A 12997-nucleotide genomic window follows, 5' to 3' on the forward strand; every position below is an offset into this window, starting at 1 on the left:
TCTCTTCTTCCTGATGCTTCTACGATACTCAAGGGACGCAACTTGACAATACGTATTATGCGATTCTGATAGAGGGAAACTTTTGGAATGAGCAACTCCCCTTTCCTTGGCCACCAAAAAAGAAATGGAAGAAAAAACTCCTCGCCCACATTTCCCTGAATAACGACGCCCAAAATGTGGGAAACCTCTGTAATCGTACCCTCCACGAGAACGCCAAACAAGATGAACCATGCAATCGACAGAGACAACAGAGCTCGCCAACAAGAGTACAACTCCCTGAGATGATGAGAAACCCGAAAACACCAAATGCCGGCCCGAGATAGCAGTTTTGCTTGTCGAGACCAAGCTAGCAGACGACACCACCAAAGGGCGTGCACGTCCGTAGGTCCCTGACGAGATCCTCGACATTGCTCAGGTGACGGCCCAGCAGCTCCTGCTTCTCCTCGGTCGTCATGGTGTCGGCGGATTCGCTACCGGCGCGGCTCCGGCCGTGGCCTGAGTCGGTGGAGGCGGGCGTGGAGGCCGCGCTACCAAAGGCGCCGGCGAGCTTGCTTGGGCTGCGCTGGTGGATGGCTGGGACGGAAGCGCGGACGTCGGCGCGGGGGATGGAGGGAACCTCGGGCATGAGGTAAAAGTAGAGGAACTCGACGAGCTTGAGCTTCACCTCGCGGGCGGTGGAGCGGGATTTGAAGAGGGAGGTGACGGTGAGGAGGCCATCGAGGGCCTCAAACGTTCGGGTGTTTGTCGGGGTGTCGATGAGGGCGGTGACGAGGGTCAGGAGGGTGGCGGACTGGATCGCGGGACAGTTTACGGGTTCGAGGAGGTCGAGGAGGAGCTGTTGCGAGATTGGACTTAGTGCTCTACTTTGGACACTGACGGTGGGGGAGTCGGTGAAGACCTACATTCATGTTCTGCTCTCGTGAGAAGAGGGCTTTGCTGGGCGGGTGCAGCAATAAGACGCCCTGGATGAGATCCAGCGAGCTGAGGATGAGGAGGTCGTTCTGCCCGTCGGTGCCCTTGCCCATCAGGCGGTCGAGAGTGTTGATGAGGCGCAGGGCAACATTCCACTCGAATCCTTCTTGCAGCTTAAAGAACTCGCGGAAGGCCGGGTCATCTGACAAGTCTGCTAGAGACTTTCCGCTGTTATGGGACGCATCATCGTCCGTTGTGGGTGATCTCGATTTGGCCGGGGCTGAGAGGCAGATTTGGGCGAGGAGACCTTCGACTTGGCGCAGACCCTTGCGGATCTTTGGACCGTCGTAGGAGGAGAGGCCGTCGAAGGCGAGACTGAGGAGATTCTCCATTACGCCTGATGTCACGAATGAGCTCTTGTGGTAGGCGGTGGTTTGGTGGCTTGGATGCAGAATGTGGGTATCGAGGACTGTAGGTGTAATCTGGCAAAGACAAAAGAGACAATGCGATGCGATTCTCGGTGATGCGACTTGCGGATGACTTGAGGGTTATGAAGTACTGTTGCGTCGGATCAAAGGATAGAGACAGAAGTCGAGTCTGGAAAGTAGCAGCAGCAGCAAGCACCGTGGGATATTGTTAATACAGAAAAAGAGAAGAAGAAAGGCTGGCGAGGACAAGTCCTCTAGGGATCTGGAGAAGGGCGGCGTATGTCAATTGCGCAACAGTCGTATCGAGGGAGGTGGGAAAGGCGAAGAATAAAAAAGTTCAAGGTCGAGGGCGAGGGCGCATGCGTAGGTGGTCATTCATGAGAGCGACTACCCGGTAGCGTCCAGATACAACAGACGGTGGAAAGCGACGATGTTGGTGGACAATGCGGGTTGTTTGTGTTGCGTTGGACGATTACTGCCCCGGCAACCGGGTCGATCCAGCACGTTGGGATGGGGATGTAGTGCTGCCGAAAGAGGAAGTTCGGTGTCTGATTGGCCAGATTGGTGACCGATTCTTAGCTAAGCGGGTCAGTCAGGGGAGCCATCAGGGACATCAGGGAGCCATCGGGCTGCGTTTGGCGCATTTTGGCTCTTTGGGTGGCATTGTGGGGGGCACGGGCCGGCAAACTAAGCATCTTGGGCTTTCCCTTCTTGCATGAGCTCCCTTTCTTTCCTGATCCTCCATGCATGGGGGAACTCGGAGAGCGAGCAGGGTTCAAGGCTGTGGAAGTTCAGAGATACACAGTAGTATGGAAATAAGCGAGGCTTTGACACTGACCCTGATCTGTGGCCCTGAAGTGCGGTGTGCCGCGTGCCTTGGCTGCTGCAGAGAGGCGGCGTCGAATGACACAAGGTAAACCTCTCTGCTGGCCCTGTCACAGCAGCTGCGGGTGCTTAAGACCGGCACTTAACGCTGATGAAACCTGCAGACTCGAGGGGATGGCACATCTTAGTGTCTAGAGTTGCTCCGACTCGGAGTGAGCTGCCTTGCTCTCTGCTCTCTCTACTGCTGTTCCCCCTCCTTACCCGGTCTATCACACGGCGGCGACGAGGCCTCTCGAGTCACAGTAGCTAGTCTGGCAGGATGAAGCAGCATATGGTCAAGGGGTGACAGAGTGACGGGCGACAAGCACGCAGATCAGGAGGATTTGGGTGACATCCGAGAACTTAGTGTCTACTCAGTACTTACTACCTTACTTCGTAACGTGTTAGTGGCTGGCTCTCGTCCTCTTCTAGAAGCCCGTTTCCCCAATACTCCTGAAGATAGTTCCACGTTGGCTCGAGGTGGGTGGTGTCCGTGTCTCCTCCGTGCTCCGGCCGATTCTTAAGACGGAGACTTCGCACGAACCTCTCTCTCTCTTTTCGAGCACCCACCCGGTATGCTCTTCTTCTTCTCCTTCTCCGCTCCATTTTCATCCGTTCGACATCAACCAAGCGAGAGAGAAACGACTAGACGAGTCATCACTACACCGAGATATCCGGTCCCTTGTCTTCATTCTGCTGTATCTCCCAACGCTTATTCTCCGGCCACCCACCCGGATCAAAGTCCGCGGTCGCCCTTCTGGAGCTCGGCATCGACGGAACCCCGACCCCCAAGGAAAAGCCACGAATTTGGATGACGTCTTCCTGCCTTCGGTCTCAACATAAGCCCGAATACCTTACCTATTCGTACATTAGGTAAGGTAAGGTAGCTTACGGTACCTGCCTTATCTCTCCACCATCAATCGATAAGAGCTCCAACAGACGGAGCTCTGCCCTGGGCAATTGAGGCGCCATCAGCACCTGCAACAGCTCCCATCGCTGCTCCTGTTGCTGGTCCTGCTGCATGTTCAAGGTGCGCAAACTGCTTTCCATTGGCATGTGATTGTCCGTCTCCAACTTCTCTTTGCCTTGTTGCTTTCTTCCATACTTTCTTCTCCTTGATTATCTACTGCAGGTCTGTCTAGGACTTTTCAGGTACCCGCCACAACCGTCCATCTAGGCTCCCACCAAAGACTTTCCAAGCAAGGTTCAGTGACCCAGCTTGGCCTTTCTTCCTCTTTGCTATTCCGGTTCACGCACCATCCTTGCCCACGCCTCATTTCCTTGCAGCAACGGGTGGAGAAAGGTCCTATTCACAGAAAAGTCATGACGGTCTACATCTCGTTTTGTTCCCCGCCAAAAAGACAGCACATGCACATAGTCTACGGACCAATACAGACACAGGCAGAAAAGCACTCGCATATGCAGCAATCAACTGCCTGCCGCAATGCCGTTCCTACCCAATCCACTACCACACCATTTCACAACCTACCTCACGGAGTTATGCCTCACTCCCAGGCAGAATCTCACCTTGGCTGAGCAAGTGGTGACGTTTACACGGGCTTACAGCAACGGCACCAGCTGACCGATTCTACCACAACTCACCAGCCTGAGCTCCACAACGCCGCATCCCCGGCCCACGCGAGCTCTGTTGAGCTTGAGCCAACACCTGGAGCTCCCACAGCTGTAGCTTCTGCAGCAGCAGCTGCTGCTGGTGAGACCTTAACCGGGTCCTCCCTACCAAACGTCCATAAGAAGCCACGCTTCTTCCCCTGGCGGCCGGTCCCTTGGAGAAGACTCCCTTTCGCGATGGTGCCTAATAACCCTGCGGCGTCCTCGTCGTCCTTTCCTCCTTCAAACAAAGCAGTCGACAGATCTTCAAACCCTCCGGGTACAAATACCGCCAACAACCCCTCTTCCTCGTTCCCCCATTCTCCGCCAAACGTCATCCCCTCGCGCAAGTCCTCCATCGGCCACCACTCCGCCGCCGCTCCCGTCTCGCTCTCCGCCCACGCGGCCGCGCCCATGCCCGCGACCTCCAAAGGGCCTCTCCGTACCGTTCCCGAGACCGACTGGCTCTCCCGCGCCAACTACCACGCCAACACCAACAACGGTCACGGTCAAACCCACGCCCACAAGCACTCGCTCTCACACTCCTCTCACCGGTCCCGTCGCCCTTCCCTGGGGACCAACCAAGCCACCTCCTTCACCCTCACGATGCAGCCTCCCCCGCCTCCGGACCCCTCGCGCTACGCGACCTCTGACCTCAACTTCACCCGCAAGACCTGGCCCGAGGAGAAGGACAAGGTCATCACCGGCCCCTTTGACTACCTCTTTGCCCACCCGGGCAAGGACTTCCGCGCCCAGCTCATCCAGGCATTCAACGTCTGGCTCGAGGTGCCCCAGGCCAGCATCGATGTCATTACAAACGTCGTCGGTATGCTGCACACGGCTTCCCTCCTCATCGACGACGTGGAAGACTCATCCTCCCTCCGCCGCGGCCTCCCCGTCGCCCACAACATCTTTGGCGTAGCCCAGACCATCAACTCGGCAAACTACATTTACTTTTGCGCCCTCCAGGAGCTCCAGCGCCTCAAGAACCCAAAGACAATCTCCATCTTTGCCGAAGAGCTCGTCCACCTCCACCGCGGCCAGGGCATGGACCTCTTCTGGCGCGACACCCTCACCTGCCCGACGGAGGAGGACTACCTCGAAATGGTCGGCAACAAGACGGGCGGCCTCTTCCGCCTGGGCATCAAGCTCATGCAGGCCGAGTCCCGCAGCCTCACAGACTGCTCCGAGCTCGTGAACCTCATGGGCCTCATCTTCCAGATCCGCGACGACTACATGAACCTCTCGTCCAAGGAGTACTCGGACAATAAAGGAATGTGCGAGGACCTGACCGAGGGCAAGTTCAGTTTCCCCATCATCCACAGCATCCGCTCCGACCCGTCCAACCTGCAGCTCATCAACATCCTCGGGCAAAAGACGAATGACGTCGAGGTCAAGCGCTTCGCCGTCGCGCGCATGGAGAGCACGGGAAGCTTCGAGTATACCAAGCAGGTCGTCGGCGTGCTCATTGACCGCGCGCGCAAGATTGCGGATGATATCGACGAGGGCCGCGGGCTGACCAAGGGTGTGCACAAGATTCTCGACAAGATGGTGCTCGCTGATAAGAATACGACTTCATGATTTGATGACGGATGACCTTTGGTTCTTTTTTCTCTTTTTTTCTGGAGGCGGGAGACTGCTTTCCCAAAAAGAAGAAACAATGAGATGGATGGGGAATTTCATCTCAGGGACACTTGGATGGATGGGACGAGGTCAGGCAGTTCGATGGGTGGAAATTAATAATTCGAAAGATGGAACGACGGGGACGATTCTTCTAGCTAAGGTTTCCTTTGGTGTTGGTTGGGGTTTTTACCGGCTGGCTTGCCGGATAGGGCTGCATTTAGACTTGGTCTGAGAGACGGCAGATAGGAGACAATTCGACATAGGAGAGAATATCCATTCCCTATTCACGCCCATGAGAGTGTTCGTTGAGGTAGCAACCTGGGATGGCAAGAGACACTCGTAGATAACTGCACCACGATAATGACTTTGCAACTCTAAGAAAGAATGTATTGATAGCTGCCATGATGGGTGATTCAACAATCCAAATCCATTCGAGCTTTGACTGAGATGTGTCGAAGCGACAGCCTGATGATGAAGGAGGACCTCATGTCCACAGTGAGGTTGAAGGGCCACGCTGGAAATGACTCCCATTAGATTTCATGTCATTATCATTACCATACTCTACAAATCCATTCATCTGACCCCCTCAAGCAGTACTCATCGTAGCCCGCCTCTTGACAAGCCTGACCCACCTCCGCCGCCTCCACTCCCCCCTCCGTCCCGTCCCGTCCTCCCCTTCCTCCCATCCCGACAGCGGCGCACTAGGAACCCTCGCCTTCCCCTTGCCCATCGTCGGCGACGAGTCCACTGGGCCCCCGAAGCCGCCACCACCAGCACTATTCTCATCAAACATGTCATAAACCCACCTCTCCCCCTCCGTCTCGACCTCGACGCCCGTGATAATGCGCTCCTCCACCCACTCCCTGCTCCACAGGTCCAGCGCCCACTTCTTCTCGGACCAAACCCACCCGTCGGGCGGCAACACGTCCTCGAAGAAGCGCGTGCCGCGGGGCCGGTCGCCGGCGATGCGGGGCTGGGAGAGCGGGTCGTAGGGGGAGGGGGAGAAGAGCCAGGGCTCCCACTCGTCGTGGGACGCGCGCTGGAGCTCGAAAATCTCGACCTCGCGCGTCTCGGGCGCCGAGTCGAGGATGATGTCGCCCGCGATCCAGGCGTCGACGCTGGAGCGGGCCTGGGCCTCGTGGGGCGCGACGTGGGTGTCGTGGGTGTGCGTCAGCAGAGGGGCGATGGCCGGGTGGCCCGAGAGGATGGCGGCCCAGCCTGCGAGGAGGGCGATGAGGCGCCAGGGGAGGAGGGAGGCGAAGGTGGTCATGAGGACCGTTGTGAGGGTGAGGGCGAGGAAGAGGGCCGAGGAGAGGGCCTCGTTGGAGAAGTTTGTGATGGGGAGGACGGTGGCGACCACGCCGTCGTGGGCGACGCAGAAGTCGTCCATTGAGTTTTGAAGGTCGCGCATGTTGCGGAAGAAGTCCTTGCTGAGCTCCTTGACGGGCTTCACCGTCCGGGCCGGGGCGAGGGGCGGGCCCTTGGGGGAGTAGCCGACGGATTGCTCCGAGGATAGGGTGCCGGAGGGCGGGGCCGGGTGGCGGGCGAGGAAGGAAGGGATGAAGACGGCGAGGAGGAAGCCGGCGAGGGGCACCACGGTTAAGAGGTACGGGTCTAGGCAGACAAAGGTGTAGACGGCGAGGAGGGATAGGGTATGTGTTGGGCGGCGCCAGCTGAGGAGGCGGACGACGCGGGCCTGGAACTTGAAGACGACGCCGATGCGGGCGTTGAAGCGGCGGAAATTGTTGGACATTGTGGTGATGTTGAAGTTGGGCCGCTCGGAAAAGGTGCTCGTCTTGTCCGGCGAGAAGCCCGGGGCGAGGGGGTCGTCGCCGCCACTTGTGAGGCCATCGGAGCTCTCGGGGATGACCTGCTGGAGGAGCCTGGGTGAAGCGGTTCAGTTAGCATCGAGCTTTGCTTGACAGAGATAGTGTTGTGACTTTGGGAAAGTAGGCTTTACCTCTCGACTAGACGATCTTGGATGCTTGTCTTCTTGCTGAGGTTGTTGGCGATGCGCGAGCGCAGGCCCGAGGGCGATTTCTTGGACGGGGTGCCCTCGCTGACGTCGGAATCGTGAGGCCACTCGTCGACCACTACAGTCGGAGGCGGCCGCGCATGGGGCTGATGATCCGGGGCATCGTCGCGGGATATGAAGAGGTCGGCCGTATACTCGTCCATGGTCCGTACCTTCTGCGCCGGGTGTATGGTGGTAGTTGTGGCAGAGGGTGCGCCGGCAGCTGTTTCGTTTGATGGTGGGTTGGTGGTCGTTGGCGGGAGGTCACGTCATCGTTTGGCGGACAGCCGCCTGGCAGTGTAGTTGCGCGTGTGGTTCGCTGCAAAAGCAAGGGGATGATGAGACGTGTGGCAACGCGATCTGTGTCTCTCTTCCGTGCAGATAGCTCAGATTCGCTTGAGCTGAGTTTGTCCAAAATCTCCGGAAGCTGTGTAGCTGTATGAGACGTTGAGGTTACCAAGTGGATTGGTGCATGGGGAATGTCATTGGAGCTGCCCGGCTGGACCGGCGGAAGCTCGCCCAAAGCTGCAAGCCTCCACTGCATGTGATTTGGGCCGCAGCATGGGGAACTGGGTCCGATGCCAGCAGACCGCAGAGCCCGTGGTAGCCGAGTTGCAGTGGTTGGATATCACATGCCCCCCAGTAAGCTTCTGCCACACGGCAAATGTCATCCATGGCCACCATCCCTTCCCTACAACTACCCCTTCTCAGAAACCACATTGAAAGTGGTCTCATCTTGCAGGGACGGAAAATCCACTGGATCTTGTCCACATTGTCTCCGATCCAGCTACCATGAGCTAGGCTATTCTCTATTCTGCGTCTCTCACCGTATGGTCGACGGATTCCCGCATCCGTTCCTCCAAACCCGGCTGGCTGATTGTCCACGGCAAGGGGAGAGCCAAGAATTATGAAAACCGACACTTGAGCTGTGGCTGACCAACAAGAAGTCAGAATGTCCACGAGATCTGGATAGGTAGATGGCGAGGAAGTTGTCTTGGGCAGGTGGAATTTTAAATCGGCCCATTCATAGAGCGACATTGTCTCTGTGCCGTCTGCCTACACGACAGAAAGAATAGCCACAGAGTAGGTATCCGTACCTAGGCACACGATGGCGATGGATGAGTCTAACTTCCAGCTCTTCTGGCCGGCTGTTTCAGCTCTGGAAGCCAGGAAGTAACTCTCCCATCGGGAGAGGTTGCCAGTAGTGCAAGCCTCCTCGTGCGAAACTTTGGCTGTTCTCAATGTCAACTGATCTAACATTTAGTCAACTCAATAAGATCCCCCAACGTTGGATGAATTTTCTGTATCAGTAACTTCAAATGGACTGAAGGTGGTGAAATACCGACGAGAAATGAACCCCCGTGAAACGGGAAGATGGGAGATTACACCAATACTTTGGCCGTCTGCGTTGGTCAGTAATCTCGAATCGTCAGCCCACGCGTGTATTGTCAGCTGTAACAAAGGAGAGGAAGAAAAGTTGAGTGGTGGACGCCGCTCGAAAGCCCGAAGAACGGAAAACGGGACGGACGGAATTGGGCAGGGAAGGCATTTGGCCAGAGTGCACACCGGAGAGAAAAAGGAGGCATCCCTTGATCAGCTCGGACCCTGTCTTGTTTCTGCCATCGCATGCCAGTCCAAGTTATTCAGGGCAAGGTTGACCTGTCCTGTGGCAAGCTCAAGCTCTAAGACTATCGGCGGCGCGGTGACAAGCGTACCGTACTCTGCTCGTCTGCCCGTAATAACCGTACTTCTGTACACGCTATCTTCGTACACGAGGGACGGGATGATCGATCCTTAACTGTTGGGCGTTAGGCGCAGAAGCTGGGGACTCGACGCAGCCCGGGCTCGGGGCTGAGATGGAGTCAGAGGGTTAGTGTTTCCTCTGATTTAGAGGCAGCGCCTAGAGTAGATCAATGATCGGGGAGCGAGTCGTGATAAGAGCTGGAGAGCTTGTCAAGACTCAGGACTCAGGAGTTTCTTCCCGATAGCTTCGACTGCAATCTTCAAAAGCCACCTTCAGGCCTCGACATTGGCCTAGCTGGGTGCTTCGAGGCTTGATAATGCTCCGTTGACGGCTGGCCAAGTCGATCGAACCTTATTCCATAGCTCAGGTGAAGCGATTTACTCATGAGTTGCGTTTGGATCGCCGATTGGTTCTGCCCGCTCTAGTCACCAAATCCCCCAAAGTCCACATTGAGACGACCTGTTGCTGATGGGATCTCCAAAGACGGATTATTTTGTGACTGCCAGTGCCAGTAGACCTCAGATTTGATGGCTCGCATCACAGAAGGAGGGAGTTCGAAACAAAGATCTGCTGAGCCCCGGTTCTGTGAGGCGATGAGGCAGGCGGTGTAGTTCAGGACTATAGCAGCACCTTATTAAGAAAACAAACGCAGAGGCCCGGAAATCGTGTTCGGTGATTGGTCGTTGGCCTGGGCAAAACAATATCCCACGAAATGATGGTCTGCATCAGGAACCAAGGCGATGCGGTTTTGTGTTGATGTATCCTGTCCCTTCATACAAGTGTCCGGAAATTCCTCTGATTGACCAATAGTCGGCCGCAACCAAGCCTGTTCTGACTGCTTTGATCTACAAGCGAAAAGAGTTTATGAAGAGCCTGTCAGACATTTGCTCAGTAGTCACCGGCTGAAGTTGCATGGCGCAATTTTGAACTTTGCGTGCAATGTCCACAAACGCACGGCGAATGTATCAGTTGTCAGTGTCTTCCTCTATTGGGCGGCTAGGTCGACTAATTGTTGCAGATGACAAGTGACAGGTATTCGTACCGTTGGTTGCAAAAGCAATTCGTCAATCCATCCCGTAAGACAAGCCACTGCTCGGGGCCGAACAAAGAGCCAACCAATCCTTGGAAGCTGGGGTTTGCCATTGTCAACCAGTGACAGTGACCCGCCCAATACTATGAGTCCACGTTGGCTATCATAGAATACACGGATAGGACAGGTGTCTTGAATGGAAGGCGTTTCAATCTTGCGAGAAGCCCTGCTGACTCCGTCGACGTTAGCATTGGACTCGTCGATGGTTGTCCTAGGAGACGAGGGATGAGGTTCCTGCGATCCTCGGCACAGGACCACAACGGACAAATTACCTCACGAGCGTCTGGTCGGGAAACGGCTTGGTTGGCTGTGGTTGAATACCGGCCGGCGTTCCTCCAAGGACGGGCAGCGGAGAGGAGGATTGCAGGTTGCAGATTGCATATGGCGGGACCCCCATGCATTCGGAACCCTGGCTAGCAGACCGTTTTGCCACAGAACCCCCAATTTCCACTGGACAGATGGGCATCTTGCTTCTGGGCGTTGAGACACTTGACCCTCACCCATCACCCCCATGCCACTTTTTCCCCCCAGGGTCTTCCTCTTGGTTGATGCGGCGACGAGGACAACAAACGGCCCGCGGTGACGCAGGGACGCATTCTTGGAGCTCCGAACTGCTGCTGGACCGTGATGGCGGGCGCGGCAGTGTCCCAATTGGCCCCAAACGGAAACCAAAGACGCGTCGAATAGCAGTGAGCTTGGCAAACGGGGGAAGCTCTTTTTCGACGGTTGGTTGCCCCTCAATTTGGGACGAGTCGCGGCAAAGTTTGGAACGAATCACGGAGTGCAGGGAGCGACGAGAAGATGGGATGCAACAACACGAATGTCGCTGACTGAGGGACGCCCGCGAAGCACACGCGCGTGCGACGGCTGCAACAACCCGAAACTTGATCTGGGTCCCTGGGACCGACCTGGGCGAGTCGTGCTTGTTCGGTTGTACGGAAAGGGTATGAATGAAGTTGATGTCAACGTAGCCGTGCCAGCCAAGCTATCCATACATGTGAGGCGTCGACATGAGATGCTAGATGATGCTGGCGGCCGACGCCTTGTACGTATTAGAGAGGTAGAGTAGACCGGTATATTCTGTCTTTAGTCTAGATGCAAAGTAAGCACGGATAGTAGGTATCTGTATCAGTATCTGGATATTTGGCTGTTCGTAATGGTGGACAGCAGAATCTTGGGTAAATGAGAGAACCCGCTGCCGCAGATCGCGCTTCAACGGCCAGGGTCCGAGTTTCTCTGGAACCTTCGTAGAGATAGCGGGAAGAGATGTGTATCGGTACGGAATAGTCAGACTTAGGGCAAGCCACAGACTTGGATCGGTCGGTTGGTGGACGGAAATGTTGCCGAGTTGCTAAATTACTTGATAGAATATTGGCATCCATTCGTATGATCTGGAGACTGGAGGAGAGAACGAGATGCGATGGATTCGAGGTGCTCCGTACTCCGTACAAAGTAAGGTATCCGCTTGGTCCATGAGATTTGCCTCATTTTGTCTTTGTCGAGGTTATTTAGCGGCCATTTGCCCAAGGGGCCCAAGGAAGAGGGGAATTGGGGAATAGGAGGGGGTCCAAAGCACGCTATTAGACTTGACGGGTTCCATCATTTGATCACACCGACCTGGTGGTTTTGTGAGAGTTCCTTCCCTGGGAATGCGGTGTGAGGTACGAACCGCCCCGCTGCCATGGGTACCTGCGAAGTAAGGCAGGTACTAAGGTATGGAGAAAGTATCTTGCTCTTGCCTCTTGGGATCAGTATGAAGTGAAATGGTGATAACATCAACAGAAGGAGAGAGATGCTTCTCCTGCTCTCTTTCCTGCCTAACCTCACGATACAAAGCATCTGTACTTAGGTATGCACCTTTCCACCCGTGGACGGCAAAGTCTAAGGCAAGGTACTGATCGATACTCCGTCCACGCGTCTGATGAGCAACTGGCGCAATTCGTGCTATCAGCAGGTGATCCCTGTTGGAGCGGTCCCCCGACCTCCCTTTCTTTCGCTCTTGCCAAAATGTGAGTGAGGGGCCGGCGGGCACTGCACCGACCACCACCCTTTTTTTTTTTCCCTTTTCCTCGCTCGCATTCATGGTCCAGGGATTCCATCGTCACCCGCCGCCGCATTTTTTGTTTTTCTCCCCCCCCATTTCGATTCGGATGGATGTTTCCCCCCGTCATTTGCCCAAGGTTGGCCGCTAGAACGGTCCTGCGGAAATGTGCTGCAGCTGCACGGAGTAGCGCATGCATCGTGGTGTGTATGTTCCTGAACCGCACTTGGTACCTTACCTTACCTCACGGATAAACCCTCTCGACTCCTCTCCTCAATCAACTGGACATTGGTGCTCACTTAGTCTACCAACATTGGTCCCGTTTCTCGCACTACTGCTGCATTGCCTTTGCCTTAGATGTTAGCAAGCCCCTTCAGGTCAGTCGCGAGGTGCATGACAGATACTCCCCCCCAGGGAATGGCCGGGAGTTGCGTACCTATCTGACAACCTGACGGGACTGGGTGACTGAACGTGTCGGGTGGTGGATGATTACTTCTACTCTTGTACTCGAGGTACGAATGGTATTGTTTGTTTGTATGTGCCTGACCTCGCCTTGGGCATCTTGTGTCTTTGCGCCATAAGGCAGGGTACTGATACCTTAACAATAAACTAAACGGACGGGACTCTCTGAGTGACCTCGCACTTCCAGACTCCAGAGTTCCCCCCCGTTCGG

General features: G+C 55.7%; 4 protein-coding genes across 4 annotated transcripts; 1 reads left to right on the forward strand and 3 right to left on the reverse strand.

Annotated features, from left to right (window-relative positions):
• Window positions 1-346: 346 nt before the first annotated feature.
• Window positions 347-1304, reverse strand: BDZ83DRAFT_569678 (cell division control protein 14; the record flags this gene model as incomplete). Its single annotated transcript, XM_060504220.1, has 2 exons — window positions 347-835; window positions 903-1304. The coding sequence occupies 2 exons, from the start codon at window positions 1302-1304 to the stop codon at window positions 347-349; spliced, it is 891 nt and encodes a 296-aa protein (XP_060368794.1).
• Window positions 1305-4226: 2922 nt separating this feature from the next.
• Window positions 4227-5393, forward strand: BDZ83DRAFT_569818 (polyprenyl synthetase; the record flags this gene model as incomplete). Its single annotated transcript, XM_060504235.1, has 1 exon — window positions 4227-5393. One exon carries the CDS (start codon window positions 4227-4229, stop codon window positions 5391-5393), a length of 1167 nt encoding a protein of 388 aa, XP_060368795.1.
• A 628-nt stretch (window positions 5394-6021) lies between these two features.
• BDZ83DRAFT_569951 (integral peroxisomal membrane peroxin) lies at window positions 6022-7613 on the reverse strand (the record flags this gene model as incomplete). The annotated part of the gene is made up of 2 exons (XM_060504250.1): window positions 6022-7318; window positions 7396-7613. The coding sequence occupies 2 exons, from the start codon at window positions 7611-7613 to the stop codon at window positions 6022-6024; spliced, it is 1515 nt and encodes a 504-aa protein (XP_060368796.1).
• A 4386-nt stretch (window positions 7614-11999) lies between these two features.
• Window positions 12000-12794, reverse strand: BDZ83DRAFT_99815 (uncharacterized protein). Its single transcript, XM_060516053.1, has one exon. The coding sequence runs from the start codon at window positions 12521-12523 to the stop codon at window positions 12107-12109; it is 417 nt and encodes a 138-aa protein (XP_060368797.1). The 5' UTR covers window positions 12524-12794; the 3' UTR covers window positions 12000-12106.
• Window positions 12795-12997: the final 203 nt, after the last annotated feature.

This window comes from Colletotrichum acutatum (genome assembly GCF_030867785.1).
Source record: "Colletotrichum acutatum strain CBS 112980 chromosome Unknown BDZ83scaffold_15, whole genome shotgun sequence".
Lineage (NCBI taxonomy): Eukaryota > Fungi > Ascomycota > Sordariomycetes > Glomerellales > Glomerellaceae > Colletotrichum > Colletotrichum acutatum.